General features: G+C 50.9%; 8 protein-coding genes across 8 annotated transcripts; 4 read left to right on the forward strand and 4 right to left on the reverse strand.

The window, feature by feature from the left end:
- Positions 1 to 244: 244 nt before the first annotated feature.
- N7477_000292 (DNA polymerase epsilon catalytic subunit POL2) lies at positions 245 to 7039 on the reverse strand (the record flags this gene model as incomplete). The annotated part of the gene is made up of 3 exons (XM_056961955.1): positions 245 to 6183; positions 6234 to 6373; positions 6432 to 7039. 3 exons carry the CDS (start codon positions 7037 to 7039, stop codon positions 245 to 247), a joined length of 6687 nt encoding a protein of 2228 aa, XP_056826958.1.
- Positions 7040 to 7395: 356 nt separating this feature from the next.
- On the forward strand, positions 7396 to 8059 carry N7477_000293 (COX20 family protein; the record flags this gene model as incomplete). The annotated part of the gene is made up of 2 exons (XM_056961956.1): positions 7396 to 7744; positions 7803 to 8059. The coding sequence occupies 2 exons, from the start codon at positions 7396 to 7398 to the stop codon at positions 8057 to 8059; spliced, it is 606 nt and encodes a 201-aa protein (XP_056826959.1).
- Positions 8060 to 8336: 277 nt separating this feature from the next.
- On the reverse strand, positions 8337 to 9194 carry N7477_000294 (uncharacterized protein; the record flags this gene model as incomplete). The annotated part of the gene is made up of 1 exon (XM_056961957.1): positions 8337 to 9194. The coding sequence occupies one exon, from the start codon at positions 9192 to 9194 to the stop codon at positions 8337 to 8339; it is 858 nt and encodes a 285-aa protein (XP_056826960.1).
- A 465-nt stretch (positions 9195 to 9659) lies between these two features.
- On the reverse strand, positions 9660 to 11341 carry sik1 (snoRNP complex protein NOP56; the record flags this gene model as incomplete). The annotated part of the gene is made up of 3 exons (XM_056961958.1): positions 9660 to 9920; positions 9987 to 11106; positions 11178 to 11341. 3 exons carry the CDS (start codon positions 11339 to 11341, stop codon positions 9660 to 9662), a joined length of 1545 nt encoding a protein of 514 aa, XP_056826961.1.
- Positions 11342 to 11664: 323 nt separating this feature from the next.
- On the forward strand, positions 11665 to 13640 carry N7477_000296 (chaperonin-containing T-complex subunit CCT6; the record flags this gene model as incomplete). Its single annotated transcript, XM_056961959.1, has 7 exons — positions 11665 to 11706; positions 11768 to 11862; positions 11915 to 11936; positions 12007 to 12048; positions 12104 to 12124; positions 12178 to 12351; positions 12411 to 13640. 7 exons carry the CDS (start codon positions 11665 to 11667, stop codon positions 13638 to 13640), a joined length of 1626 nt encoding a protein of 541 aa, XP_056826962.1.
- A 300-nt stretch (positions 13641 to 13940) lies between these two features.
- Positions 13941 to 14981, reverse strand: N7477_000297 (putative histone acetyltransferase (MysT1); the record flags this gene model as incomplete). Its single annotated transcript, XM_056961960.1, has 1 exon — positions 13941 to 14981. One exon carries the CDS (start codon positions 14979 to 14981, stop codon positions 13941 to 13943), a length of 1041 nt encoding a protein of 346 aa, XP_056826963.1.
- Positions 14982 to 15734: 753 nt separating this feature from the next.
- On the forward strand, positions 15735 to 18718 carry N7477_000298 (RNA recognition motif domain-containing protein; the record flags this gene model as incomplete). Its single annotated transcript, XM_056961961.1, has 2 exons — positions 15735 to 15969; positions 16026 to 18718. The coding sequence occupies 2 exons, from the start codon at positions 15735 to 15737 to the stop codon at positions 18716 to 18718; spliced, it is 2928 nt and encodes a 975-aa protein (XP_056826964.1).
- Positions 18719 to 19190: 472 nt separating this feature from the next.
- On the forward strand, positions 19191 to 20946 carry N7477_000299 (asparagine--tRNA ligase SLM5; the record flags this gene model as incomplete). The annotated part of the gene is made up of 3 exons (XM_056961962.1): positions 19191 to 19459; positions 19534 to 19654; positions 19720 to 20946. 3 exons carry the CDS (start codon positions 19191 to 19193, stop codon positions 20944 to 20946), a joined length of 1617 nt encoding a protein of 538 aa, XP_056826965.1.
- Between the last annotated feature and the right edge of the window lie 5990 nt (positions 20947 to 26936).

Here is a 26936-nt window from a genome sequence, read left to right on the forward strand (position 1 = left end):
AATCAGATAAATATCTCAGAGATACAAAGGAGAGGCGCGAAATGGGAAGAGGAACGAGAAAAGAGGGAAAGATACAAGTGATTCCCATTACGGGATCGTCGAGGATCGCCAAACAGAGGCTATTTACACTTTGACCCAACACCGATTATGCCGACTATGCCATGCTCAACTCCCAACCGTGAAAACGCCTGGTGTGACCAGAAGAAGAAAAAAACAATAACACGGAATGGCAAAGAAAAACATCCTACATCTGTGCGAGCACATTTTCCACCACGCCCTCCAGCAGTTGCAGGCTATGGAACTTGGCAGCGCTCTGTAACACGCGCAATTTCTTCTCCGTTTCCTTCAAGTCCACAGTGGGAGCCCAGGCGCCACTGCAAGAGCAGTGTTCCATGAACTCGCTGATTTTAAGACCGCTGCATTTGGAACACTTGAGGTCTTGCGTCTGCCACTCAACAACAAGACCGTGCACCTGGCCAATGAGGATTTCCTCTTGCGCCAACCGGTCATACTCGGTCTGACAGAAGGGGCAGCGCCATGGCTTAGGCGTCTTACTGGTATCGCCCGGGTCTGGGAGTACATCTTCATCACGGCATAGGTCCAGGTCGCGGATGAGACAGCAGGCGTTGCAGGTAAGCTCGGGCAGTTTCAGACTAGCGCTAGGGTTCTCGAAGCGGCCTTCCTTGCTGAATTCGCGCACTTCAAACAGGGCCAGTAGTTCCCGGCGTAGAAGTCTTGATTCTAGGGTGGTTGTTTTGGACAGACTCAAAACCTGCATCAGCAATTTCACCAGCTCCAGTGCCGGGTTGCGCTTGTCTCCGTGGGGATCCACTAGGACACCAGGAAGAACTGGGAAGGCATAGTCGGATGCGAGCTCGGGATGGAGCATCTCATCGCGCTGCCGGCGAATGAGACCTGAGATCTGCTTTTTCAGAGGCTTCGAGAATCGATCCGCGAGTACGGCTGTGAGCTCTTGGTTATCCCCTTGACTGGACTGCCCAATAGGAATTTGGGTCAAACGGGGTGTAGAAGAGATTTCGGCATCTTGCTGATCTGGTCGCTTCGCACTGTGCATTAATTCGATGTACTCGACAACCCAATCGTGGAAGATGGTCTGCATGGGCGTCGGCAAGAATCGGCTGAGTTGCCAGTGCATGACGGTCTCGAGGTCCTGCTTGTCGGCTTCAACTACTTCCCGGCAGCCCTTGCCGCCGTAATTGTACTCATCGTACCAGACGAGATAGTCCCAGTATTCCTTGATCTCAAGATCGACAAAGTGAAATTGGGGGTTGGCTCGGATTGACTTCAGCACATACTGGCTGTAAGCGTAGGCATTGCCGACCTCGGTCTTGGTAGTTTGAAGCAGTAGACGAGTTGGGCTGGCAAAGATTACATTTGAGCCAACTCGTCGGAACTCAGCCATCAACCTTTGGAAAGATTTGCGGGAGAGCAGTCGCACGTAGTTATGCAAGGATCGATCATAGAGACACGAAACGGGGCTTTCCACCCATCGGATCAAATGCTGGACCATGATATCAGCCATACTATTTCCAGCGCATGCCTCTGTCCACCAGTTTTTGACCATCTCTCGCAGAACGACCGCCCCAGCAGATGCGAATGCTTTCTCGGAGTACAGAACCCCTGTATCTTCTGTGCCACCGGAAGGCGCCAAAAGAGCGTCATTTCCATCCATGTCGTTGACAATGGAGGATGTGAGAATAGTATTGATGGCAAGGTTGCGGACATCCAGCTCGATGCATACTGTTGAATAGGAGCTTGGCGAATTCACTGCGGGCATATTGACCTTGTCCAAGGAATCCACGATATCATCTCTTTCATAACCAGCATGATCTGGTCGTGGCGCCGTAGACCACCAGAGAACTACATTGCTCTTCTGAAGTCGTCTAGCATACGAAATATCAATCAGATAGCGAGGATCGTCTGTCTCCAAGTTGCAAAGCGGCACATCTCCATAACGAGCAAGCAGGGTCAGGTGCTGGATCCAGGCTGCAAGATACAGATAGTGGGTGACCAGGCGTCTCGCGATGAAACTTTGCCAGCCAAGCGGTGGAAGATCCATGTCCGAGACTTCGGGCTTCACAGACAGGGTGGGATATTCCTTCAAGATTGGAATCTCGTGGCATATCCGGTCCTTTTGCTGGGATTGAATAACCAAAACAGCTGGCTGGGTCTCCTCACTGCGAAGTTTTCTCACCAAATCACCAATCTCGAGGTGAGCCTTGCGTCGAGTCATCACTTGGGTTGTCTTAAAACGAATCTTTTCTTGGTACTCAAACGCGTTCGGTGCTGCATCATCAGCAGTGTCTTGCAGCTTGCGAGAAAGCAGCTCAGTGTAAATTTTGTCGACATTCGGCAGGCCTTGGGCATCCCTGGTTCTGTTCAAAATAACAATATTGGCTTCCTTTTTGGTCGTTGAGAACAAGGCAAAGACTTGTCGATCTCCGGAGGCAACATGGTACAGGTAATGGTATGCCAAGGACGAATTCATCAAATAAGGCTCGTCGGATGTGGCATGAAGCAAAGTAGAGAGATCGAAGCCTTTATCCAGACCATCACCAAGCACGCCACGCTGCTCTTCATCAAAAGTACAGTGGCTTCCAAGCTTCAGTACTGCGCGGATGCTCGGTGTAATATTTCGCTCATAGACGCCCTCGATACTGGGATGTTGGAACAAAGCATCCATCTTGTCAGCCTCTTCGAGGAACTTGTCTTCGCTCAACGACACACGGAAGAGGTGGACCGAAGGATGGCCATTAGGAAGGGTATGATTGACCTTTTCAACCTCACACTCTGGCACATCAATGTCAGGCAGAGTGTCTCGCTTCAAATTAACGAAGAATTGCCGCGGAACTTTGACATTGAGTGCGTGGATCTTTTGATCGATCAACACAAAGGCCCGCACAATACCTGGCCGGCCGGTTTCACAGAGCTGCAGCACCTGCCATGTACTGATATATAGCATTTGGGCCTGATTGCGGAAGAAGTTGCTCAGGGAATCAGTGGCAACGTTGGTCCGCTCACCAAACAATTGGCGACGACGAATTCGTGCTTGCTTCTGGATCTTCCATTTTTGCTTCTGGTACTTGAGGAACCCTTCATAATCATCTGACATGGATGGCATGACTGTCGGCAGAGTAGCAAAAGGATCCAGAGATGTTTTGGGAGCGCTCTCTGGGTGCCTCCTCTTCTGAGCAATCTTGCTTTGAGGAGACTTGTTCTTCTGTGTAGCGCTTGCAATGACTTCCTCCATATCACCAGCATGTTGAACGCGGTGTTCCAGAATGTTGGCGGAGATGGAAGAAAGCGGAGCTTTCTCGGACTTGCCAAACATGTCAGTCATCTTCTTCTGCTTGAATTTGTCGTCCTTTTGATTGATCCGTCGCTGCAGCCAGTCGGGGTGAGCAACGCGTGGGACAGGATTCCGAATCTTCTGAAGTGCAGCAGGGATGGTAATGAGCTTCTGGACCACGGAGCCCAAACGCTCAAGGTAGTAATCCCAGTCAATAACGGTCCGAGGATCCATATCACCTGGATCTTCCTTTAGCCATTTTCGCAGGAAGAAGCGTTTGACACTCTCCTCGGCGGAGAAAATTGTCACAGGAATGGCTCGTTCAGTGACAGGGGTGTTCCTGGGCCTTGATGAGATAATGTACTTGCAGTTGAGTCCCTTATCTTTAACCATCTGCTCACCCAAAAACTCTGCGAGGCGTTTTGCGGTGGTGATGGATGTCGACTTTTGATTTCCATATTCCTCCAAAGTCTTGGACATACTACGGTTCTCCGAGATGAGATCAATTAGCTCCTCGTCGGCTAATGTTGCTCCATGTTCGTAGAGGACATCCAACCATCGATCAGCAACTCGAGCCACGGCGGCATACGTTTCGGCAAGATTCGTCCCATCCAAGAAGAATTTGAAAATCTGGGTTTGGAAAATTTTGATGAGCTTCAACTCTCCCCTTCGCTTGACTTCGAATCCCTTGAGTTCCGCTAGGGATCCATCGTGATTGAACACGGCGTATCTCTTCTTCAAATTCTTGTCTTCTTCTTTTGAGGTTGGCAGGATCATAGCTCGGTAGGGTCCGTCGACTTCGAAGAAAATGGAATTCTCACTGTGAGTCTCATATTTAAAGGTCGATGGGTCGGTGAGAGCCTGGTACTGGTGATTTGTATAACGAGCATGAACAAGGTGATTAAGCATGACACAAGGGTACGAAATGCCCAATTTCTTCCCATTTTTCAATGTGAAGGTGAAGTTTTCGGGGAAGGTACCTGGGAGCATACACCAAATACCATCGGTATCAAGCTCTAGAGGTCGGCCGATGCGCTCAACAAGCTCGCGTGCCATTTGAATGATATGGGCACCCGTCAAACAGGTGACTCCAGCCATTTCCATGGAATACCATCGCGAACCCTTTCGCATGACATAGCCGTAGAAACTGTTCAAAATAACCTTGTGTGCAAGTTGGAGAGAATCGTACAAAACAATCATTTTCTTGGCCTCGTCAATTTCAGCTGCAGAAGCGCCGGACGATTGCAAAGCGTCAGTCTTGTTCTTCCAGACCTTCTGCTTGCCTTTGAAATCATATCGCCGATCACGGAAGTCGCGCACTGTATCGACGTAGAAGGGATTTTCTCTCTGGCAGATGATGGCCTCTCGTTCCATGGTCTTGCTGTCGTGGATTTTGTGATAGATCTTTTTGCTGTAATCCTGGAGTCGCTTCTTGATCACACCGGCTTGTTCCTCGATGCTGAGATCGCTGAATGACCTCATTGGGGAATTCTTGTATTTACCAGGGAATCGTTCATTCGCAGTAGCACGTCTAATCATGTTGTATTCGTCGCGCTTCGCAGGCAAGAATTCACCACGCCATGCCCACGGCATTCGTCTGTCACAGGTCTTTCCGGGACGGTTAAAATCGCAGGCGGCACAGTCTGACTCTTTGATCAATGAATCAGGCTGCAATCGATTGGTGATCATGATGTTGGGGTACATAGAGGCGACGTCCAAGTGGTAGATGAAAGGCACCTCATTTCGAACAGGACTGTTCTGCAGGTCAAGTAAACGTTCTGTGATTTGAGCCTTGACTTCTTCAAAGTTTGTCACGTCGTCCATGGACTTCTTCTCTTCAACCTCAATACTGAACCTGAGGGCATGGTCTAGGTCTCGGATAAGCTCTTCCATGGCCTTGGGGTCGACATTGAAGGTGACCGGGATGTCACTTCGGAAAACACCAGCCTCAATACTCTCGACGTGACCACCAACATAGGTTTCAGACTCAAGCAAATGGCCGTCATAGAAGGCTTCCGGTGGATCCTTGTGCTTGTTGGGAAGAACAATTTCGTGTTGGTAGGCTTGGACCATGAGTAGCATCTCGCAGAGGGTTCCAGTGCCTTTTCGCAGTGTTTCATCGGCATTCAAAGGAATGATGGTACACAGGGAGAAGATGAAAGGGTGTACATATTTCATGTATAGGTAGTAGGTTGCGACAGCATCGGAGACTGAGTACTCGGCGAGAGTTTGGGGTCGTTCACTCGCATATGGAGTCATCAGTTCCGGGTCAAGTTCATCGGGGTCGTAGCCGAGCTTGGCGACAGTCACTGCTTTCAAACCACGACTTCCTTGGGGCAGATAACTATCACGGTTGACCCAGGCAAAACAATCCATGTGTACACAGTAATCGGCCTGATAGATGTCTTCGCTGTTCTTTCTGAAGCCGATCTCTGAGTACATGTCAATTCCATTGACGCTCGCTCTGGCTTCCACGAACGGCCAATCGAAAAAGTCACCGTTATATGTAGCAATGACAGTGGGTTTTGCGATCTTGATGTGCTCGAAAAAACGCTCCAATACGCCCCGCTCGTTGGGCTCGTTGAAAATGATGAAAGGTCCATTGTATTCAGGCTTTGGTGTGTATTCGAAGTCGTTGATGTCCTCGGAAACAATTTCTCGATTAGTGATCAAGAATCCTTGGCCGTCGATCATGTAGGAAATCATCATGACCTGGTCGATCACGGCATCGGGGAACTTGAGGGGCAGTTTTGTGGTCTCGATATCAAAGGCAAGTACCACAGGATCGGCACGCTGAAGTCGTTCTTCTATGCATGATAAAGAGATCTCGCCGTGCTTTGCCTGCACATTATACCACTTTCCGATTCGAATATCTGAGGATTGTGAGCTTGTTGTTCTGCGCCTGGAATTCAAAATCACGTACCCTTGTCAATGCACACCCGAACATGATACGGAACATCATATTCTCGGATATCAACAATAAAATCACTCGCTTGCGTGTTTGCATTAGGTCGTTGCTCATTAATTATTTCGTCATCAAAAAGATCGAAGCCGGTGGTTGCACTATTAACGAAAATACCAATTAATATATGACGGTGTCAAGACAAGGTGGAAGACAAACCTGGACATTTCGACGTATGCGTCCATTACACCCGCGTTCTTCTTGTTCTTCTCTGCCAGAGGAAGAAGAGTGCGCCGGACTTCAAGCAGGTTGCTCACATTGGCAAAATTCAACCTGATGAAGGTTCTCCGGTGTCCAAGGAGATGGTTCGGCAGATTCAGATCTTCTTTGTCAAGCCGCTTGAAGCTCTTGATCAAGCCCTCGAATGATCTCTTGGACCATTCCTCAACTTCCATCTCATGGCCCTTTTTCACGGAAATCAGGAAGTAAGGCTCGTATTCGACCGTCGCCTTGAAATTGTTTCCGTCGTCTTGAAGAAAATAAAAGTCGACACCGGCACGACCTCCTTGCACGTTTGAATCCTCTATGGTCGTACTGTGCATATTGACAAGCCAGCCTGCCCTTGTCTCGCCAGACTCGAAGCGCGGGAAACCAAGTTGTTCATCGATACTGCTAGCCAGTCGGATGGCCTCGAATTTCTCATCTTGGGATGTTGCTTCGCTAATGCGCAGGGAACCGAATTCGACCGTTTTTGTTCGTTGAGGACCAGAGGATGCAGCAGCACCTCGGAATTTGTTCCCGAACTTGCTGGGTTTTCGCGAAGGCATTGCGACACTGTCGCCCGGCCGGGCTACTCACACCAAATCGAAAGGCAGTTCGGGCAGATGGCGAGAACGAAGAATCAAGTAAATGGGTCAAATTAAAGTGACAGTGTCAAAGAGGAGTATTGCAAGCAATTATTGCGACCTATGTCTGAAAGAGTGATCAGCAGTGGTCCTGCGACTTGCACCGATCAAGGCGATCTCAATCGCTTCTTTCGACGCGTCCGCGTCTACGCGTAGCTGAGTCAGCGAGTTCCCGGAATAACTATCCAAATCGGTCTAGGTCGGATCATCAATACGCCACTGGATATGGACGGTGGTCCGCTAAATTGTATCTCAGTGAAGACGGCAAGATAATAACGATGGCGGACAATCCACAAGAGCCCGGCTCCTCCGCGGAGCCTGGCAGCCACCTTCCCGCCAGTATCCCGAATACCGATCCGAAGAAACCTAAGCACGAGTTTCCCAAATCGCAAGTCGGAAAGTTATGGGATGCATTCGGTGAACCCGAAGACCGCGTGAATGCTCTCTCGAATGCGACCTACAAGCCCCGCGGCAAGGATCCCAAAGATATTTCATACTCGGATGTTGTCGGTACTGTATCTATGTCTGAGATGACTTCATTCCACAAAGCACCCTGCGCACGAGAATCGTTATTGACTGGCATTGGTCTTGGATTCGGCGCCGGTGGTATGCGTGGTGTCTTTGGAGGTACATTCTTGATTTCTCGCCCTTGGACATGGGATTGAAAACTAATCCATTGGCACAGGTATGCGCTCATTATGGTCCGCCGGAAACTGGGCAGTCGGAGTATTCGCTGTTACCTCGCTAGCAGCCTATGAGCTCTGTCGAAGACAACGCATCGAGGAAATGCACGGGATGAAGCAAGCGGTCGATTTGATGAAGGAATTGAAGGATAAAAAGCAAAGAGACAAGGAAAAGGCCGCCGAGGAGGCCGCCAAACGTGCGGAAGAGGAACGGCGGAGGAAGAGTTGGACCAACCTCTCCAACTACAAGTTCTGGTAGCGTTGCTTAATTAAGATTTGGAGTTACGGTGTTGGTGGGATATATTCAAGATTGATTTCAAGATTGTATATTCCAACCCTGCGCTAGGATGGCTGCAGATGTGGCAGCATGTCATTAAGTCATCTCATCTCTGTGTATCATAGTTCCCCATATCCATATTGCTGATTCAATATTCGCAGAGTCTGTTCCAAAATTCCAAAGACGCCCGGGTTGTCTAAACCCCCAGAATGCGATTAAACATCAAGCAAAGTAGATAGATATGGGATTGAGACCCCGCTCAAATGTCAAATTTGACACGCTTCTGAATGGCGCCGCGGTGTACACCGTGTATCTTCTCCAAGGCGATGTCTTCGTTCCTCCTTGCTCGTCGCTTCTCACGAGCGTCTCGTGCCTCGCGTGCCTTCCATTCGGCGACTTGTTTCTGTCTTTTCTGGGACCGAGCCGCCGCCATGGCCGCGGTAGGTTTAAATCCCACGCCATTGATCCCATAGCCGTCATCGGTCGGGTCTGTAGGATTATGACCCGTTATCTCATTATCATGCCACGTCATGGAAGATTTTGATGAGACATCTGCGAGAGGGGGTGATCGTCGCTGTTTTTGGTTCTTCGAGGGGGATATAGGGAGTTTCTGTTTTCGAGGTGACGTTGCAGAATTGTTTCGAGAAGGCGATAGGGTTGTGTGAGCCAAGGCGCTCTCTGTTGAAGACTCCGTCGGTTGTTCGGTCGGTTGTTCGGTCGGTTGTTCGGTCGGTTGTTCGGTCGTCTGGTGGCCTCGAACTTCGTGCAGCTCGGCGCTATGGGTCGACAAGGGCTCCGGCATAGTCTTCGTATACACTTGGATCTCGGATGGACATTGTTCCTGCGAGGACTGTGGACCAGAGTCTTGATAGACGTCGCGCTGTAGTAGCGGCTCCGGGACACGGTCTCCTCGAATAGCCAGTTCACCAAACCGCCCTGCCACTGCCGCTCGAGGGCTGTGGCATCCAAGCTCCGGCTCCTCGCAAAACCAAGCCTCTTGTAGACTCACGGCGGAAACTGTAGATGTGGGGGATGCTGATGGGCTGTAGAAATCAGAATCAGAAGGCTCTCGCTTTCGCTTGGGCGAGAAGTATCGAGAGAGGTCTGCCGACATCATCGCGGGGCTGAAAGCGGACCAGGTGGTGGCGTCACTGCCGACCTCACCTATACGTAAAGATCGCAAAGGTTGGAGAATCAACTCCATTCACTCGTCTCATCGAGATTTGGGTGAGTTCATAATATAGCAGCTCATCCATATACTTGAGTGCGGAGGTCTGGGGAGGGGCAGATCACGCTCGGAAGTGAGTTGAAGCGGGAGCCAATAGTTGTCGTACAACCCTTGAGAAACGGACAGGCCCACGCACAACTGGTCAGAGAATCTAATGATCAAGGTGAAGTGAAAGAGAAAGAGGATCGAATTTCATATAGCACGAGATGTAGCAACACTTATTGCCAACAAAGGCCTAAGGCCTAAATCAATAATTTACAGATCCCCGAGCCCATCGAGTCGTGAACAAGATAGAAAGAAAGAATAAAACCCAACGCCATGACGAAGACTCCCAGTCCCAACGAAAAAGCGCTTTTATGCCTTCTGCTTCTTCTTCGAAGGCTCAGCATCGGTGTCGTGCTTGCGCTTCTTCTTCTTTTCGGTCTCGCCCTCGCCGACATCGGACTTGCGCTTTTTCTTCTTGTCACTCTTGTCAGACTTCTCCTTCTTCTCCTTCTTTTCCTTCTTCTCCTTCTTCTCCTTCTTGGCGGAGGCGGCGTCGGCGTCCTTCATCTCCGCATCGCTTTCATCGACATCAACGTCAATGCCAGCGAGCACTGCATCCATGGCGGATTTCTGTAGAGGAAAAAACGGAGGGTTAGTTATGAGATATAATTAAGGTTGGAGATGAAATGAACATACCATGGCGACCTCGTTCTTGGTGGGGGCAGCACCAGTAGAGTAGAACTCCAGACGCTCCTCGACCTGCTGCTTCAGGACTTCTCCGAACTTGGTGGTGGGAGTCTCAGAGAAGTTGTCGATACGGGAAGCAATGGAACACTTGTTCGCAAGGAAACGCGAAATGCGACCCTTGTTCTTGGGACCGGCCCGGCCAATGAAAGAAGAGTGATATAGGAGGCCATACTTGGGGGTGTTACCCTTGGTCTTCAAAGCACGGAAAAGAGCCTTCTCGGCACCGAGGATCTGGACGGTGGAGGCGGGGTACTTGGACAGGTTGGTCAAGCTACCGGCGTGGGAGATCAGACGGGCACCGACGACTTCACCGATCAAAGCGGCAAGGTTAGGAGCGACAACACTCATCTTGGAGACGAGGTATTGGTAAAGCGACTTGCGGTACTTAGACAAGCTGACGACGCGCTCGGCGAAAGCAATGACGTTCTCCATGTCGGTCTCAGAGATCTCCTGACCCATGGAGTGCTTAGCAGCATCAATGATGTTCTGAGCAACACCCTTGTCATCCTCAACGAGGGCTGCCAAGTCGTGGAGCTTGTCATCATTCAGGGTCTTCTTATCCTGGACAAAGAGGGCCACCTCAGCGTAGCGCTGGTTCTCGGAGACAACCTTGTACAGCTCGGGGAAGTGCCACGAGTACCATTCGCGAACACGCATGGAGAAAGTGTTAATAGCCTTGTCAAGCTGATCAAGGATGGCAATTGCCTGGATGATATGGTTGTCGTCACGAGTGACGGAGAACTTGACCTTAGCACGGGAGTAGGCGTGACCGAGACCGAGCTGGGCAGTGTCCAAGTCACCCTCGCGGAGCTGGCTCAGCAGCTTGGTGAAATGCAGACGAAGACCACGGAGAAGATCCTGGACAACCTCGCTGGTGTCACCGGTCTCGCAGTCCACGAAGGGGAAGGCGGACTTGATGCTTCCAGCAAGACCCTTGTCCAACAGACCCAGAACGACCTTCTTCTTCTTGCTCGGCTTGGGGAGATTCAGTTCAAGGAAAGAAACTAGAGTCTCGGAGGCAACACCCTCAGAGACATCGTTAATTTCACCAAGGGCCTGCTTGTTGTTTCTGGGTTACGTTAGCGAACGGCTCGAGGCAAAATTCTCCCGGTGGGATTTCCATCGCCAAAAAAAACGTACTCAAAGGGCAGGAAACTGGTCAGATCAACCATCTTGCCAAACTTGGCGAGGTCGTTAACACCTTCCTGGACTTCCTTCAGACGGTTGCCCACAGCGTCGCCCTGGAGGGCGACCTTGAAAAGCGAGTAGCCCACAGGGCTCTCGAACAGGAGGTAATCGGCCATTTTACTGGATCCTTAGGTCAAATGGATCGCGATAATGACCAGAGGATTAATTGTAGCGGCAAAGGCCCACAGACGACTGTCGACGTAGTGGGTTTGGGACGGACGTTCAAGAAGGCGGACGGGCAAAAGCGAAGAATTCGGAAGCTCTTTTTTTTCAACGCTAGTGCAAATCTGTAATGTGGGCTTTTTGCCAAAATTCACGCTCACCGCCTTGGTCCAGCGCGGGCATCCAAACTCCTGTGTGCTAATGAGCTTCCACTCAGTGCCCCATTACTTTTGTTTTCTTGGGCCGAGCTCGCTGTCATTCTTTCTTTTCTACAGACATGTCGGCAACTCAGCTACTGAACCCCAAGGCCGAGTCCCGGGTATGCATCTATAATCCCCTATGCTTGACCCCTCCGTGGCCCGCACTAACATTTCATGTAGCGGAGAGGAGAGGCCCTGAAGGTGAATATCGCCGCTGGTGAGGGTCTCCAGGATGTCCTCAAGTCGAACTTGGGTCCCTCTGGTACCTTGAAGATGTGAGTTCTGATGAGTTCCATGGACAAATGCAGTAGCTAACAAAATCAATAGGCTGGTGGACGGTTCTGGCGGAGTATGCATCACGTCCCTTATCATCTGGAATGCCTCAGATTGGTTTATCTAATGCGAAGTTGCTTTAACAGATCAAGTTGACCAAGGATGGAAATGTCCTGCTGCGTGAAATGGTTTGTTAAAGACCCAGTTGTTTCTTAACGGAGCATGAATGCTAACTCCTGACAGCAAATTCAAAACCCCACGGCTGTAAGACACCGCTGCCACGAAGCTCCCTCGATCTTTTCTGATAGTGTTTCAAGGTTATGATTGCCCGTGCTGCGACTGCGCAAGACGATATCACAGGTGATGGCACAACGTCCGTTGTCCTCTTGGTGGGAGAGCTCCTGAAGCAGGCGGATCGGTTCATTACCGAAGGACTGCATCCTCGTGTTGTCACCGATGGATACGAGATTGCGAAGAACGAGGCTTTGAAGGTATGTAGAGGAATTGGTTGAATTGATGAGGCCGTCTCAATCTAACACGGTGCCTGCAGTTCCTCGACAAGTACAAGCTCGAGCGCACTGTTGACCGTGAGCTCCTCCTCTCTGTTGCTCGCACTTCCCTCTCGACCAAGTTGAACCTCGCTCTCGCCGAGAAGCTCACCCCTGACATTGTCGATGCCGTGCTCGCCATCCACCGTGCCCCCGAGAAGCCCGATTTGCATATGATTGAAATTATGACAATGCAGCACCGGACCTCATCCGACACCCAGCTCATCCGTGGTCTGGCTCTGGATCACGGTGCTAGACACCCTGACATGCCCAAGCGCGTGGAGAATGCTTTCATCTTGACATTGAATGTCAGCCTGGAGTACGAGAAGTCCGAAATTAACTCCGGCTTCTACTACAGCACTGCTGAACAGAGAGACAAGTTGGTGGAGAGCGAGCGCAAGTTTGTCGATTCGAAGCTGGCGAAGATTGTGGAGCTCAAGAAGCTGGTTTGTGGAAACGACCCCAAGAAGGGCTTCGTTGTGATCAACCAGAAGGGTATCGACCCTCTCAGCTTGGATATCCTTGTTAAGAATGGCATCATGGCCCTCCGCCGCGCCAAGCGAAGAAACATGGAGCGTCTGCAGCTGGTGTGCGGTGGTGTTGCTCAGAACAGTGTCGAGGACATGACCCCGGAGGTTCTCGGTTGGGCTGGTCTTGTTTACGAGCACCAGCTTGGTGAGGAGAAATTCACTTTCGTTGAGGAAGTCAAGGACCCCAAGTCCGTGACTATTCTCATCAAGGGTCCTAACGCACACAACATCGCTCAGGTTAAGGATGCCGTCCGCGATGGGCTTCGCTCCGTCTACAATACCATTGTTGATGGATGTGTCATTCCTGGTGCTGGTGCGTTCCAGATCGCCTGTGCTTCCCACTTGAAGTCGGAGAAGTTCCGTGACAGCGTCAAGGGTAAGGCCAAGTTTGGTGTTGATGCTTTCGCCGACGCGCTTCTCATCATTCCCAAGACTCTGGCTGCCAACGCCGGTCATGATATCCAGGACTCTCTGGCCACGATTCAGGACGAGCGTGCCCAAGGCAATGACGTTGTCGGCCTGGATCTGACCACGGGCGAGCCCATGGATCCCGTCCAGGAGGGTGTCTTCGACTCTTTCCGTGTTCTCCGGAACTGCATTGCCTCCAGCACTGGTATCGCATCGAACCTGCTTCTCTGTGACGAGCTGCTGAAGGCTCGCCAGATGAGCAAGGCGAGTGGACCTGGCGGTATGGAAGAGTAATGTGCTCCCGGTTGATGAGTTTCGGTGATTCATGTAAAGATTTAGATGAACTAAGGACTTGTGGCTTCGGCGTTTGAAAGTCCAGTCAAAAAATGCACACATTAATTGCAGTTACCTACTTCTAGCAGGTTGTAGGCGTAGACATCACTCGGGCTATGCATAGCATTTCCGATCTACAAGTTTATACTGATGCTCTTTGTGAATCATGTTCGATAGGCGAGTGAGATCGGGGGGGGATCATTATCATTACTAGGTTACATCAGACATTATTGTACATGCAATTGCTTTGCAGTGCAGGAGCTATTCCTCGTCCGAAACCCTCTGGCTGGCATCGGAAACACTTGGAGCTGGGAGGATGAATCCATCCTCCCTCACAGGGTCCTCTAAGGACAGGTGATGGGCTTGAGCCCATTTCCAGACGTCTTCTTTTCGTATGAGCATTGTTGGAACCTGAGGCGGGCCATCGTCTCCGCTTAGACGAGGCATTTTGCGTTTCCTCGGTGTCTCTGGCTGAACAACACCCATGAACTTGATAGCGGTGATCACGTCTTCTGTCAACATGCCAGTAGCCTGGCCGACCTCTTCAACAGTTATAGTCTCACGCGGGGGTCTCTTTTTGGAGGCTTTGGAGAAATTGCTAGGTTTTGAGTTCTCGCCTTCGCCGCGTTTGCCGCATAGCAGATACCTTGCAATTCGCTCGGCCCAGAAGCGATTGTAACTTTTTTGGCCGAGATCACTGAGAGGCTTCTCCGGTCCACCAATGTAACCACCGGGGGAATCCCAGCCACTGAGCTTATAACTAACCCCCATTAACAATTTCCCGAGCTGTCTATGCTGGTATGGTGGGAAAACACAGATGCAAGCAAGATTGTTCGAATCCCAGGAAAGCTTTTCCTTTGAGTAGAAGCCAAGAACATGGTAATTCTCTGGGTTCTTTGGGTCGGTAAAGGTGAGAATATAGTAAAGAAAGGTCGCGACGTCGAAGAAAACGGTCTTGTGGTCAAGAAAGAGCTTGGCGAAAAGGGATAAGTTCTGGCCAAAAAGCTTGTGTTCCTCCCCATCAACCTCCCATACTGCATATCCACCATGATCGTATACCTTGATACCAGGCGGTGTATTTCGATACACACATCTTCGGGTGTGTTCTGCAAAGGCGACTCGATCACAGGAGTACCGGAAGCACCACCGACAAACGTGAAGACACTCGGAGTCTTTAGCAACCAGGTCCTCCGGGTAGATGGACTGGTACCATGGCTTGAAGAGAAGGTCTCCTAGCACTACACTCTGAACATTTCGGTCACCCGGACTCTGCAGTCGTGACGAGGCTTTTCCGGTGGTCATTGGGGCGCTCGTTCGGGGTGACTCGTTCGAATGTGGTATGGGGGTCGTATAGGATTCAGGATGTGAGGGGTTTCGTATGGGGGATCGTTTCCAGTGGACCAGCCATTGGTATTCCCCTACTGATGAAGCTCTGTATGAGCTGTGAGATGCAAAAAGGCGTCGAATCAGGCGCGCCTTCAGAGCTGCCTCTCTCTCTCTCTCTCTTTGTGCTGGACACCTGAGGTTTACAAGGGGCCACAGAAATATCGCTGAGTCAGCAGATACAGTCCGACCGAACAAGATAGTCTCAGTATGACATACTTCGTCTTTTTGGGTGAAATCACATAGTTCCTTGAATAACATATTGAGCTTGAGTAAGTAGACGTCTAGAGGACTCTTGAGTAGAACATTCCCGAACAGGTTGAGAAGACATTGGGGAACAAATACACTCGGTCCAAGATGATCTCCTTAGTCAGGCGGGCGGGGAGAGCTCTCTGAATTTCCCATATCTTATCCGCTGTTGCCTGGGGACGTGATTGTCCAAGTGAGATCATCAACGACTTCTTGCTTTCGCCTTCACATCCCTGCTTCCCAAGAATCTATGTGCCAGGTAACAGTCTTTTATCTCATGAGGTTGCTCTGAGCCCTCTTTCCCCGTAAACCTCTTTTCCTGAAATCCACAAGTTATCATCTCTCGCTGCTTCTATTCCATCCGTGTAACATTCTCACTCGCGTGTCGAACTGGACCCAAGGGTTCACAAGGTTGCTCCCAAGATGTTGAAGCCCTTCCAGATCAAGGACCTTCACGTGTCTCCATCTCCAGACCACGGGATCAACGCAGACACTTCGGTCTCTCACGGCGTGGTACAGATCTCAGCGGCCGACTACGATGACATCGCTACAAGCCACCCTCGAGCGCGACTGGCATACATTGACTACGAAGATGATGAACAAATCACTGTAAGATCATATCGCAAGTACCTTTTTGCCCACCTACGAACTGATCAACGTGTATCTATAGGTTGGGTCTTCTCTCGAGCTATCTGAGCGCCTGAGACGAGCCAGTCGACATCAACGAACGCCTTGATTCCACTAAACTGTCTCGTGAAGGAGCCGAACCGATGCATCTCTTTGATATTCGCCGATCAAATTCTGTGATCGAGTTGTGGAAGCGATTTGAGAACACTGCCAACGAAGCGCCCAAGGCCGCGGAAATGCCGAGTAATATCTCCGCTACAGCAGAGCACATTAACAACGGCCAAATCGAGGAAACGTCAGCCTCGGAACATACCATTTCCCCGGCACCCGCCGTGGAAGAAGATACGCAGCCTCTGATGGTCGCATTCGAAGCCGAACTGTCCAATATTCTCAAGTCCAGTGAAACTTCTAAAACAAAGGCGCAAGAAACGAGGGCTGAGCCCGCCCTCGAACCATCGGCCAACAATACATCACATGGAATCCCTCCCGCTGTAGAACAATTTATGGCTCAGATGCTGCAACAACTCTGCAGTGGAGTTGGTATCATGCAAAGTGAATTACGAACAAGGATTCCTGAGCTGCGACGTCAACTAAGTGAGGCTCAGAGGGAGCTTCCAGAGAATCTCGCTACTTCACTGCAAGCTCTTTTCACGCATCTTGAGGCTCAGATGAGAACTGCCTTCAATAACTTGCCGCAGAATGGAAGACATATGGCAGAAGAAGCAATTCAAGCCGGCAAGCCTGTCGCTGAGACCGCCGTGGAAACTTTGCGGTCTTTTGCTACTGATCTGGATCAGAGTACACGAACTTTGTTCGCGGCATTCGAGAACGAGTTTGGCCGAGCCGGGTTCCAGAACTTAAGCACCACGACTGGCAGCTCGAACGCGGCACCCGGCGTCGTATTCACTCCTCTGATCAGTGTGCCTGCTCCACCTGTCTCCAGTCAGGAAAGACAAGTTCACCCGGCAGACACACTAACGCAACAGAAAAATAATACGGCATCAGGTCCAATCTCGCTCAAAGACTCTGGACCATCCAATGCAACTGAACCACAGCCTGCTTCCAATCCACACATCGAGGCAGAGACGCAGCGTTGGAACAACCATTCTCATCCTCCTCCTAATTGGCCTAGCGACGGAAAGCCCTATGCTCAGCATTTCCAGCCACTAGACCATTATAACCCTCTCCCTCAGCCACCAAGCTGGGCATCTCTCGATGCTAGCCAACCATGGCACCCACACGCTCACCCATCACATCGCCATGCTCATCGTCCTCCTCCGCCACGTCACTACCCCCCGTATTCATTCCATCCGTGGTCCTCTGCGCCAGCCCCGACGCCCCCATTCGTCCCGCAGGATATGCAACAGCCTCTCAACTCCTTCCCTCACAGCCGCACGTCGGCTCCTCCCCCATACACAGTAGAGGCTCTGTCCAAGAATGGAGGAATCATGGCAGAGACATCCGAGAATAAGACCTTATTCATCGGAAACGTCGGCTTCAATGTCACCGAGAAAATGATTCAGGATGTGTTCGCTTCAAAGGGATTCATTGTTGAAGTGGATCTTCCTCTGGATTCCATGTCGGGCAAACACGCAGGCTTCGGCTACCTGCAGTTCCCGTCGATTCACCCGGCAATGGCTGCAATGAACGCCTTGCAGGGCTTCCACATTGATGGCCACGCTATCAACCTTGAGTTCAGTGATCAGGTGCCCATTGAACGTATTCCTGCATCGCCTCCCTCGTCCAAAGCGGTGATGTCGAGCTCAGTCGACACTCAAAAGGGCAATTCTCCGAGACCTCCTGTCAGCGATACATCTGTGCCGCAGAGAAAGGGCTCAATCAAGCGCAGGAAGTCGGTCACCTTCCAGGAGCCTGTCTTGCCTGTGCCAGATGTTGTCTTCCCGAGTGCCAACGCTCCTCGGGCTGCCCCTCCCGCATTGATTGACTTGGCAGATGACTCTGCTTCGGATCCCGCTCCTGTTTGGGCGCGCAGCCATTCTCCTCCTCTGAGTGAAGGGCACCCTACAGCGAGCGAGATGATCGATTTAGGGATGAATCGTTTCCCGCCTGTTTCCCAATTGGATGCGCACCTTCGGGCGAATCATTGGCAAGATCGTGCATCTGTACCTCCTCACGGTGTATCCCCTGGGGACTATGCCTCTTTCCGCAAAAATTCGCGGTCGCGCCAGGCCTCTGATGTTTCTGTTGATAGAGCCACTGCTTTTGGCGTCAACATGCAGGCCCGGCCGACTAGACAACCCCGTGCCGAAGATAACAACGAAGACTCTCACAGCGGCAGTAAGTCTTTGCCGAAAGTCAAGCGCTCGGAAACAATGCAGAAGCTTTCCGAACATGCTTCTCCAAATGATCTCACTGCCGAAGTTCCTCTCAGACGTCGAGCAACTGAGCGTGACTCGCTCCGTCCCAGTTCCCGACAGAGGGCTGAGATTGATACTTGGGCGCGCTTAGACAGACGAGAGCGCCTGCGTTCCCGACCATCGTCCACCCAGAGCATCCCTGGAAGTTTCCCCATGGAGGAAGCCTCTCAGTCTGCAGCCACACAATCTAGTCCAAGACATTCCGATGGTTCTCGGGACCCCCATGCCGAGAGTATTGATAATTGCATCTCTTCGCTTGTCGACATGGGTTATGGTACTCCTGAGGAAGGTGGACGATCCCGTATGGCTGTCTATGCAGCTGCATCAAACGGCAGCCTCCTGGATGCTATCGAGATGATTGAGGAGGAACGGAAGGCATATGCTGGACAACTTCAATGGTAGGATGAATATGTGATATCTTTGCACAAGTGGGCTTCAAGTCCCACTCAGCTGGATCGTTCTCTGTTTGGCTTTTAGCTCTCAGATTTTACGAAATTTTCATGTTTAGTGACCTCGCGTCGTTCCAATCTGGATAACAGTCTGGCTATTAGTTAAATTTAAACTCAATTCTTTCAATGTCTTCTCCATTGTATATCTAGAGCATCTCAGGCCCCAACATCTCGCTGGAAACTCTCAAGGCGAGAATTAGCAACCCTGAAAGACTTTATTCAGCAATATATGTCAAGCGCTTGGGGGTGGTGTACACGTTTTGAGATGAACCGTTGCTTCACTGAACCTCTGTTATTCCATACACGAGCTCCGGGCGAGAGTAAAGGCGTCAGTCGAGATCGGCGGTCGGCCTAATTCCACCGAGGAACTTCCCGCCCGCAACCTCCGCCCATCACCCAACCTACACAACACCCTTGACTCAGCCATGCAGGTATGGCGGCGGACTTTCGCCACGTCTGTCGCAAGACTTGGGTCTAGCTCAAAGACCAATGTACGTCCCGCACTTCTGCGATGTGCGCAGATCCTCCAGGCTAGCAAGGAGGAGGGAAGCTGCAGCTTGGAAGACCAGGAAGTCACAGTGAATGGATTCATTAGATCCGTTCGAAAGCAAAAAAAGTATGCTTTTGCGGAAATCTCAGATGGCTCTACTGTGGAACCATTGCAGGCCATCTTGAAGTCGGCACAAGCTGCTGAGTACGTTTACCCCAGAAATTGCGGCGTGCAGCTTGCTTGTCCTGAACGAGATCTAACGCGACCCTTGCTTTAAGGCTTTCCACTGGTGCCGCAGTCGAAATCACAGGAATATGGAAAGCATGTCCACCTGGCAAGGAGCAGACACATGAGCTTCAGACAACTGATGTGACTGTTGTCGGAGCATCGGATCCTGAGGTAAGCTTTCTGTGCAATACCCGCGGAGAAGAATGCGCAACCTGACTTTCGCATCTCAATCACAGACGTTTCCGATTCAAAAGAAGTATCAAACTGTCGATTACCTCCGACAAATCCCCCATCTTCGCATTCGAACGCCATTCCAGTCTCTACTTGCCCGATTTCGCTCCGAATGTTTATTCCAGCTAGGCAATGTCTTCCATTCAATGCCTCACGGCGGGTTCACACAAGTTCAGCCTCCAATAATCACATCTTCCGATTGTGAGGGCGCAGGCGAAACATTCACGCTCCTCCCGCGGGGCGCTGCCGCGCCTTCAGACACGGAGGCCGAGCATTTCTTCCGGACACCGAAATACTTGACCGTATCGTCGCAATTACACCTCGAGGCATATGCTGCCGAATTGGGCAATGTCTGGACATTGACGCCTGTGTTCCGAGCGGAGAAAAGTGACACTCCGCGTCATCTCAGCGAGTTCTACATGCTCGAAGCCGAGGTCAACTTCATGTATGACTTGGATTCGCTCACGGGTTTAGTGGAGAATACGCTTCGTGACTTGACCCGTCGATTGTACGAGCGTCCCGTCGGACAGGAGATTTTGTTAGCAAAGCGGACCGGCGAATCTGGACAGGAAAGCAGTCCGGGGCAGTCGGTGAAGGATCTACGTCAAAGATGGACGGCCCTGATGGACGGTCCTCCATGGCATCGCATTACATACACAGAGGCGATGAAAAAATTGCAGCAGGCGGTTGTAGAAGACGGTGCCTTATTTGAGCATTCTCCGACATGGGATGGAGGTCTACAGACCGAACACGAGAAGTACCTTGTCGAGGTGCTGCACCACGGCACTCCAGTCTTCGTCACCAATTACCCCAAAGCCATCAAGCCATTCTACATGGCACCATCGCAGGTCGGCGAGAACGAGATCACATCAGGAGAGACGGTCGCCTGCTTTGACCTGCTTCTCCCCGAGGTCAGCGAAGTCGCCGGTGGCTCCTTGCGCGAGCATCGTCTGCCCAATATCATCCAGAACATGCGCGAGTACGGTCTAATAAAAAACCGTGCCTCCATGGAACCCGACGCTCCAGCCCCGACCGAGCCGTTGTACCCTCATCTGTCCCCGGGTGAGGATCTGGGCCATCTCCAATGGTATGCTGACCTTCGCCGGTGGGGTTCTGCGCCGCACGGAGGCTTTGGACTTGGATTTGATCGGTTCCTGGGCTACCTGTCTGGAGTTTCTAGCGTCCGGGATGTTGTGCCATTCCCCCGATATTTTGGCCGAGCCGACTGTTGAAGCATGACTGGCGAGTGTATCATCAAACTGTACTATAGACGTCACATATAACACCCCACATCGGCAAACGAGTTGCTCTCCTAGTGTCGTGATATGTACCAATCAGGTCTATAGATATAGTGTGCATCCAAAGAGATGGCAAGAACCCCCACCATTAGACCTATAGCCCAGCCCTAGCACACCATCGCCCAGTGAAGCTCACACAGCAAGCCATCATCATTCTTGGAATTCCGTGTCACTACAGGAAGCATGATTCGACACCAGTGATCCGCCCTCATCTCACCCTAACACGACGTCTCGTTTCACCTCATGTACCAGGATCAACAACTCGAGAAGCAAAGCCGGGTACACGATACCTCACTTGACCTCAGGGTGCCTAGACCACGCAAGTAGCGTTTCGTATGATCCCCCGCGGCAAAACAAGTTCCAAGACCGGGCCGACAGGGCGGGATCATCCCGTCTCCGATCCGAGTCTCCCAAGGAGGCCTCCAAAACGGCGGATCACGAACGCTTAGAACCTCGCGCGATCAAAGACCGGGATCCTAGCACTACGGCTGCAGGAGGGGCGGAGCGCGCATGGGGTAGGGAGAGGAGGGGGCGGACGAATCCAAAGGGGGTAGTAAAATTTAACTAATTTGTTTAATTTTGTTAATTAATTAATATTGACTAGCGGAACATTGGATAAAAAATAGAAATTAACAAGTGGCCACATATACGAAGGACTATGACAACTAGGAATCCATGCGACCCGAGTCAGGGAGGCTCTCACGGGATGGATCGAGCACAAAGTATAGCTCCGGGCCTCGGACCGGTCCAAGCAAGGCCAAGCCCTCTAGTGTGCATGGAGTCGTCCACCAAAGGGAGACGGGGGCTCGCAATGCGCCCTTCGAGTCAACTCAAATCAGGCCAGGTCATCAGTAATCAGTAATCAGCAATCAATGAATTCCTTGATTTCCCACCGGAGGTTCCGTCAGCCAAAACGTGGTTCGTGGGTCGGTTTCGTCGGTCAATACTTTATTTTATGGGCAAGCTCGCCTAATGTGCCTTCCTGCCGAGCTCCGCGTGGAGACGTGGTTTTCTATTTTTTTTTTTTTTTTTTTCCTCTCTCTCTTTTCTTTTTGGGGCTGAAATTATTCGAATGATGGAGAAGGTCAAAAGACATCGCCATAGTCTGCCTTGGAACAGCTTCATCTAATAGACTTCGCGAGGAGGTGTGCATTGGCCTTTGCCAATCAGGAGTCCAGGATCGGCGGGCCCAAAGGGGACCCAACCTTACCGGGGTTAAGCATAAGCTGGATAGCTGGAGGGTCGGGCATTGTCCGAGTCATGCGTTATCCCTGTTCTGACGTATCATATGTGATGTGGACTGGATTGCAACAAGGAATGAGAATTGAGCATTGGAGCAAAATAAGCATTAAATAGCAAAATCCAAAAGGCAACGGTGTATGTAGACCAGCCCCAACTGGAATCCTCGTGACTGGTCATTCGTATTAGGTATTTTATGTATGGAAGATGTATCAACCTCCGTCGTATTCGGCTGAAAAAAAAACTCCCCGACGCATAAACTTAAAGTGCAGCGCCACATGGTTTGTGCCATAACCGGGCTGATTCATGTAAGACTCCGTCGGCTCGTTGCGCCACTTTGGGCATTTAGCATTTTTAGGTATCGGAAGGCCACGGTTCGCTCCTCTATAACTGGATTCCGGAAATTTAGGCTTGCCGATGACAGTTGCCACAACCCAGGACGGCCCAGCCCCCCCCCCGCCTGCCCAAAAAAGTCCACAGCCAAGAGAGGGGGACCACTTGCCCCCCCTTGGCGACCCCAGGCACCATACACACCGCAGCAAGCGCTCTTGGCTGATGGAGGAGGAACACTAGTGAGAGTTAGTCTTCCAAGGCACCAACGTTCGGGAGGAAATTCATTGTCTCGAGCATTTGACGCGCTGTGGACAGTTCAATTTCGAAGGAAAAGTTCGACTCGAAAATTGGTCACTATGGACACGGTTTCAGCCCCATCACATTCCCTCGTGTAAATAAATTCAACCGAGACCTTCGATTTGGTCGGTGGAGATAAGCTCGTGCGACGTTTCACGAAATTACGCCTTGGCAAATCTTTATTTCCAGGGTTGCAACCATGCGTGACAATACATGACGCGCAACCATATCGCCAGTAAAGTTGATCGGAATGCCAATCGTGTGTTGGGGCCTTTTATGCAGGGGCACGTCATCGCCCAGCGGTAAGACCTTGGAGAATGTAAAGAAGGGAGAGAGAGAGGCTTGAACCCAGGTCACTGCCACTGGACGAAACGGTATTCTGCAACGATCACATCTGATCAATGCAGCAGAGACCCCAAGAGGGCCATCCACCCAGATCGGAGGTGCTCTGATCAAGATCAAAATCAAAATGATCGGGAATGCAGCGCGAACGATCGACTTCCTGTGTAGCCCGTGCCAGTACTAGTACCAGTACCAATGCCAGTGCATAAATGCTCACCTGGGCAGGATCCGGACCCGTGCCGTATAGAAGTAGACACCGTGTTCGAAAGGGAAAAACGCACGGCCACTCGGACATAAGGTACTGTAGTGGGAATGCCGAGTACCCAGTGGAGCTAGATTCATGGAGAAATTCAAACCCGCTGTTGCAGATAATCATAACCCACGGTCGGCTAATCCTGAGTCGGCTTGGCCCGCAAGGGCCTCTTCACTGGCGGGCACTTGATATGCTTTAAGCGAAGCAGTGGAGACCGCGGCCCACTACTCAAGTACCTCGGATGATCGGATACGTGTGTGCTGATTATGCTCTTTTTCCATAGCTATCCGGGTCTATGCATTTGTGGTGGGAACTATGAGAGGGCAATGGAGTGATATGCACGACGTTATGCTATCTTGGGGCACCCTACCGATCCCGGCCCCGGAGGACCACGGCCATTCCAGATATTATCCTTACCAAGAATGAATCACTGTTGGCACTAGAGTAGCTCCTATCCCAGATTGCAGTAAAATGCGCGGCAAGGACGGGGTGTCTCTTGTAACGAAGTGGGTGAAATGAGACAATGGTTGTCCAAGAGAGCAAACTTGACAGATCTCGCACATGGTACATCAGGTAAGGAGTGACATGTGGCAAGATGAGGCGTTAGCTTATTGCTTTGTGAAAAGAATTAAAAAAAAAAGAAAAAGAACAATAAACCCCAACGTGAATACAAAACCGAGACGGTATTGGGTATGTTCGCGATCTGCCGTGCAGTTCGATCGGCTGGACCCTGGGCGGCCTTATCCGATAGAGCAAATCACTTTGAAACGGCTACCCTTGCTGGTGCAGCGTACTAGTTTAATACTGCGTTGATGCTCCCCTAGTGATGGTCCGCCCCCTCAATACTTAGCTACTTCGCCCTTATCTCTCTTTCATCTCGCTTTCATACGAGGCTTTCGTCAAATGTCCTCACCGGCGCTGGTCAGGCCCGTCAGGCCCGTCAGGTCAGGCCGTATCGGCATATGAGATATGAGACATCCGATGCAGCCATGGGCCGAAAAGACAGACGCACCTGGTCCATGTACCCAGCGCTCTTTAATTCGGAGGAATCCGACACATGGGATCCCCAGCCATCTCGACTTCGATACGTGGGAAAAGCCAAAAATAAGTGCACAGTGGCCAGGATCAGCCTTTGAACCCTATTATAGTGTGTCGTACTCTGTACGACCTTGGGACTTTGTTGGCGATACGCGAAGCATGTCGAGTCCGTGCGCCATCCTGATTCACGTTACGAGCTTTTGCGCGATTCAGACTCATCCGTTGGGCCTTATACCCCCGGTCCGCTGACAGCTGTGTCCGGGTGATTCGGCTATCTGCCGCCGTTATTGGTCCCTCGCGTGGATTTCATTACCTTATTTTTTTTTTTAATCTCAATTTTGATTAATGTGATTCATTGTTTTCAATGATTCTGTTACAGTAAACCTTGGAGAGTCGAATCGATAACACACTTTCGCACGTCAATAGGGCTCGTTGCATTCGCGGGAATTATTACCTTAGACCAACTTTATCAAGTCAGCCCGCAGCACTGCGAACCGGGGGCTTAACCTGGTGGCTTCTTTTAAGACCTGGGCCCGGCCCGGGTTATTTATGACGATCCTCGTTCGCTTTCAGATACCGAACTTCAAGTAGCATGCACTTTGAAGACGACGATCCGTCCAAGATTACGCGGCATTGGACTTTGGCCGCGCATCCCACGTTAACTTGGTAAATCTTGATGCGACCTGGAACCCTTGGGCAGCATGGGCAGAATAGGCGGAAAGGGGGGGAGGGGGTGGGGATGAAGGGGGCCTGATTTGAATCAGGGTGTGTCCTCGATACAAAACAACTGTCCATATTTTGACATTAGTTTTGGGTTTATCCAGTTGCTAGGATCTAAGCTCTGTAGTCAGTGCAGTCAAATTTGGAACCATGGCCGCGTCACTGGATACGAAAACGAGTCACGAGGCGGGGCCACTATGGCTTCTCCCCGAAATATGCCTTTTCTGTGCTTCTATTCTCAGAGTGGCTCCGGGCTAGAACTGCCGTTAGAATTCCTGGGCGCTTGGTGGACAAAACCGAGTTGATCATTCTATTGGCTTTTGGTAAATCGGATTCCGGATTCTCCGTGGAGATTGGATCGGAATCCGTGGTCGCGTTGGTCCCGAGACCCGAGAGTCCCAATTTCCCCCTGCCACCTGTGCCTTCCCTGTGACTCCGGAGAAGCGGCTCTATCGTCGGAGAGTAGAGTCGCTTTCATGTCTGAGTCTAAAACCAAGGCTGAGGTCATGCTAATAAAGTTCGACGAGAGGTCCGTGTCTAAGTCAAACTGATGGTGGGATTAAGACCCCCCCCATTCAATCAAAATGATTATTTGAATGCAAGGTAAGGGAAATTCAAGTGTTGCCTCTCCAGGTCTAGTCCAGAAGCCAAGCATCAAGAACCCAATCCGACTGGAATTGGACCGCAGTGGAGGCGGACTCTCTAAGCGAGCATAGAGTTCCAGCGCCGCCCTCGTGTTGGATTAAGCTTAAGCTTCAAGGAGTGCGCACTAACCACCTTTTCTCCTGCGATCAGAGCGCCACTTTCGAAATGGGGTCTGACACAGATCAATTTTACGACCGGACACGTACCTATGACTGACCAGTCACATTCTCCCGGTGCCCATTGCCCTTTGAAATCTGAGGAAAATCTTTATCGGATTTACGCGCTGACATGGGCCCTATTCCTGCACATCGCGTCTGGAATGGGGATGCCTTGCGAAGGGGCATAGCCAAGACTTACGAATAACCTTACTGCGCTTCTTTCTCCCTCCTAGGTCAAGCCACCGTAAGCTCAGCCAAGGCCCTTCCAAGAGCTTACAAGACCGACACAGCCGACTCAGGAATGACGAACCACAGCCTCTCCAAAGGGTGTCTTATCCGAGTTAACCGGCCACGATCGCGCCATGAGTCTGTTTTTAGCATAGGTTAGGCTGTCGGCTCCACGCCCCCCTCTCTCCAAAGGGGCTCGATCAGAAACCTTGACATGATCTGTACCGCTGAGATATCGTGTATTACATTCGTCCATCGTATATCTGTAGGAGCTACCCGAGTCACCTCCTAGCTTATTTCAGGAAAATCGGCTGCCACCGGAGACCTCAGCCTCGCCACAACCAGTCCGACTTGAGGCATCGACCAAGGTTCCCATGCATAAAAGGGAGTCGTGCGATAATCGGCTGCGGATTTGAAATCATGTTTCCTCCATGCATTTCAATCTCTTTTTTTTTCCCTTTTTTTCCTTTTTGTCTCAATTTTTCCTTTTTAGTTTCCTTTTCATTTCTTGGTTTTGCTTTTACCCTACCACATCTGGATCGTCATTCGCTCCATCTTTCAAGCTTACTTGCCTCTCTCCACCCAACTCTGTTTTCCAAAGAGGCTATTGTATTACAATGCGGAATCTAATTATGTTATTTTTTGTAACCTTTTCTCATTCGGTCGCCCAT

This window comes from Penicillium maclennaniae, assembly GCF_028827695.1.
Source record: "Penicillium maclennaniae strain IBT 15551 chromosome Unknown utg000001l:1.0-3280838.0:1.0-3283122.0, whole genome shotgun sequence".
Taxonomy (NCBI): domain Eukaryota; kingdom Fungi; phylum Ascomycota; class Eurotiomycetes; order Eurotiales; family Aspergillaceae; genus Penicillium; species Penicillium maclennaniae.